The following is a 3,086-nucleotide window of genomic DNA, read 5'->3' as shown; positions in this document are numbered from 1 at the left end:
GGCGTCCAGGAGTGCCGGAATCCCACAGGAGGGCTTTGTGCCTAGTGCCCCCACCCCCACAAATTCGGGGGTGGTATAGGGCACAGCAGGCAAGGGCCGTCCCCCCCACAATCCTGGGGGGGGTTAAGGAGGCTAATTACCCCCATCATAGCCTCCAAATTACCTCGTGTGGGTCGGAGAGATGTTATTGTCAGCCATCTTCCGATGCGCCACCTAGTGGACCCCCAATCAGCTTGCTCTTGAGCTCTCTTACTGTATGCACAGTTGTTTTGTTTTTAAAACTTTCCAGCAGTTTTCCATGGACTGATATTTCGAAAACCCACCTTTAATTTCCAGGATCCACACTGTTAAAAAATGGTGTTATCAGTGAGAAATTAATCCCCCGTACTTTATAAATTTAATGCTGTGGGGGGAGAGCACTGGACCTTATGCCCCCCATTCTCAAGAGACAGTGTTCTCACATTTCTTTCCAGTGTGAATTATCTGGTGCTTTCTATAACTTGCATTGTAAGTAAAGCATTTCCCACACGCGGTGCATTTATATGGCTTCTCCCCCGTGTGGGCTCTCTGGTGGACGACCAAGGTAGACTTGTCAGGATAACATTTCCCACACTCAGGGCACTTATGATTTCTGCCCCCTGTATGGATTGCCCGATGTTTCACGAGGTGTGAGTTGCATTGAAAACATTTTCCACACTCGGTGCATTTGTATGGTTTCTCTCCAGTGTGGACTCTCTGGTGGATCATCAAATCAGAATTGTAAGCAAAGCCCTTCCCACAGTCCGTACACTTGTAAGGTTTCTCTCCAGTGTGGACTCTCCGGTGGTGAGGCAAGAGGTGAACTTTTTGAGAAAAACATTTGCCACACTCTAGGCACTCATAAGGTTTCTCTCTGGAGTGGGATCTCTGGTGTATCACAAGGTGAGGTTCTCGAGAAAAACATCTGCCACACTCCCCACATTCATAAGGTTTCTCCCCGGTGTGGGATCTCTGGTGGATCAGAAGGTGAGCTTTTTGAGAAAAACATTTGCCACACTCTGTGCATTCATAAGGTTTCTCCCCAGTGTGGGATCTCCAGTGGATCACAAGGTTAGACGGTTGAGAAAATTTTTTGCCACACTCTATGCACTTGTAAGGTTTCTCCCCAGTGTGGACTCTCTGGTGGGTCACAAGGTAAGCTTTTTGAGAAAAACATTTGCCACACTGTGCATTCATAAGGTTTCTCCCCAGTGTGGGATCTCTGGTGGATCACCAATGCAGAGTTGGCAGCAAAACACTTCCCACAGTCCATGCACTTATAAGGTTCCTCCCCGGCATGAACTCTCTGGTGGATCCTAAGGTTTTCTGAGCAGATAAAAGTCTTCTTGCACTCAGGGCATTTGTAGGCCTTCTCCCCTTTGTGGATCCTCTTGTGTCTCACTAGTTGACACCGTAGAGCAAACTGTTTCTCACATTGCAGGCATTTGTGCGGCTTGTGTCCATGATGGACTCTCTGGTGTTTGACAAGATCAAGTTTCCCAGTAAAACACTTCCCACGCAGAGTACAAATGTTCTTTTCCCCGATGGCATTTCCTGGGACAAATGGTAAACAGGAAAATGAGACCGTGAACTTTGGAAACAATGAATATTTGTGTCATTCATCTATGGAACTCAATGCTGCACAAAGCTAAGAAAGGGTGTGTGTATGCCTTCTGGCAGGGGCTTGAATCAGCTGACTTGCCCAACCCTCCTGTCCTAGGAACCTTTAGGGAGCTACTGCAAAAAGGACTGAGAAGTATAAAACATCTTCTTTTAAGGAGGAGTAGGGCTCCCATCACCTCCTGGCAAATAGAAGGGGAAGAAATGGAGGCAGTAAGAGATTTTACTTTCTTGGGCTCCATGATCACTGCAGATGGTGACAGCAGTCACGAAATTAAAAGACGCCTGCTTCTTGGGAGAAAATCAATGACAAACCTAGACAGCATCTTAAAAAGTAGAGACATCACCTTGCCAACAAAGGTCCGTATAGTTAAAGCTATGGTTTTCCCAGTAGTGATGTATGGAAGTGAGAGCTGGACCATCAAGAAGGCTGATCGCCGAAGAATTGATGCTTTTGAATTATGGTGCTGGAGGAGACTCTTGAGAGTCCCATGGACTGCAAGAAGATCAAACGTATCCATTTTGAAGGAAATCAGCCCTGAGTGCTCACTGGAAGGACAGATCGTGAAGCTGAGGCTCCAATACTTTGGCCACCTCATGAGAAGAGAAGACTCCCTGGAAAAGACCCTGATGTTGGGAAAGATGGAGGGCACAAGGAGAAGGGGACGACAGAGGATGAGATGGTACGGACACGACTAAACGACTAAACAACAACAAAAGGGCTCCCATTGTGAGGAGAATCAGAACTTACAGGGTTAAAGAGTTCTGTGTGACGTCTCACATTCTGAGGCGTGGTTTGGTTCACATACGGGAATCTTTCTTTGTGTGTGAGTTTCCTTTCGTTTTTGGCTGAGAGACGAAAGGATTCCGCTCTCTCGCCGGGCTGATTTATGATGCTTTTCTTCTCATTAAAGGCTGTTGGAGATTAGCAAGAAGCCTGCATTCAGTCTGATTTATTATCCACACACAAGGCAACACTTTCTACCGCTGCAGAACTCTGCTAAGAACTCTGCTAAGAGCTTCAAAGAGAGCTCAAGTTTTTCTATCGGCACAGGCGTCCATCGGCGCAGCGAAAGTGTGCCGGGCGCCATCTTATCTCAGCAGGTTATGGAAGCTAGCCAAGCTTTGGAAGCTGTTGCCACGTCGTGCCTGTGTGTGTGGGAGAAGCCAGCTGGAGCTCCTGCCTAACATTTGAGGCAGCGAAGCTTGCTGGGGAGGATCTCATCTTCAGGACTGGGTGCCAAGAGGAGCTGCTGTTACGTGAGTAGGCTCAGCCCCGGGGGAGAAGATGGCAGATGGACAGGAGTCATTCTCAGTCCCCTTTGAAAAATTAAATGGGAGCAACTGGGAGGAGTGGTCAAGGAAGCTGAAGGCCTGGCTGGTAGCCAAGGGTCTGTGGGAGGCGACCCAAGGGCCCCCACAGCAAGCTGCAGCCGGAGATGCAGCAG

At 48.2% G+C, this 3,086-nt stretch overlaps 1 protein-coding gene across 1 annotated transcript; it reads right to left on the bottom strand.

Moving 5' to 3' along the window:
• Nucleotides 1-441: 441 nt before the first annotated feature.
• Nucleotides 442-2,729, bottom strand: LOC128408843 (zinc finger protein 239-like). The gene is made up of 3 exons (XM_053378866.1): nt 2,624-2,729; nt 1,285-1,572; nt 442-1,178 (listed from the first exon to the last, which is right to left on the bottom strand). Exons 1-3 carry the CDS (start codon nt 2,727-2,729, stop codon nt 442-444), a joined length of 1,131 nt encoding a protein of 376 aa, XP_053234841.1.
• Between the last annotated feature and the right edge of the window lie 357 nt (nt 2,730-3,086).

The sequence above is a fragment of the Podarcis raffonei genome, chromosome 2 (assembly GCF_027172205.1).
Source record: "Podarcis raffonei isolate rPodRaf1 chromosome 2, rPodRaf1.pri, whole genome shotgun sequence".
Lineage (NCBI taxonomy): Eukaryota > Metazoa > Chordata > Lepidosauria > Squamata > Lacertidae > Podarcis > Podarcis raffonei.
This window is presented reverse-complemented; position numbering and strand designations above follow the sequence as displayed.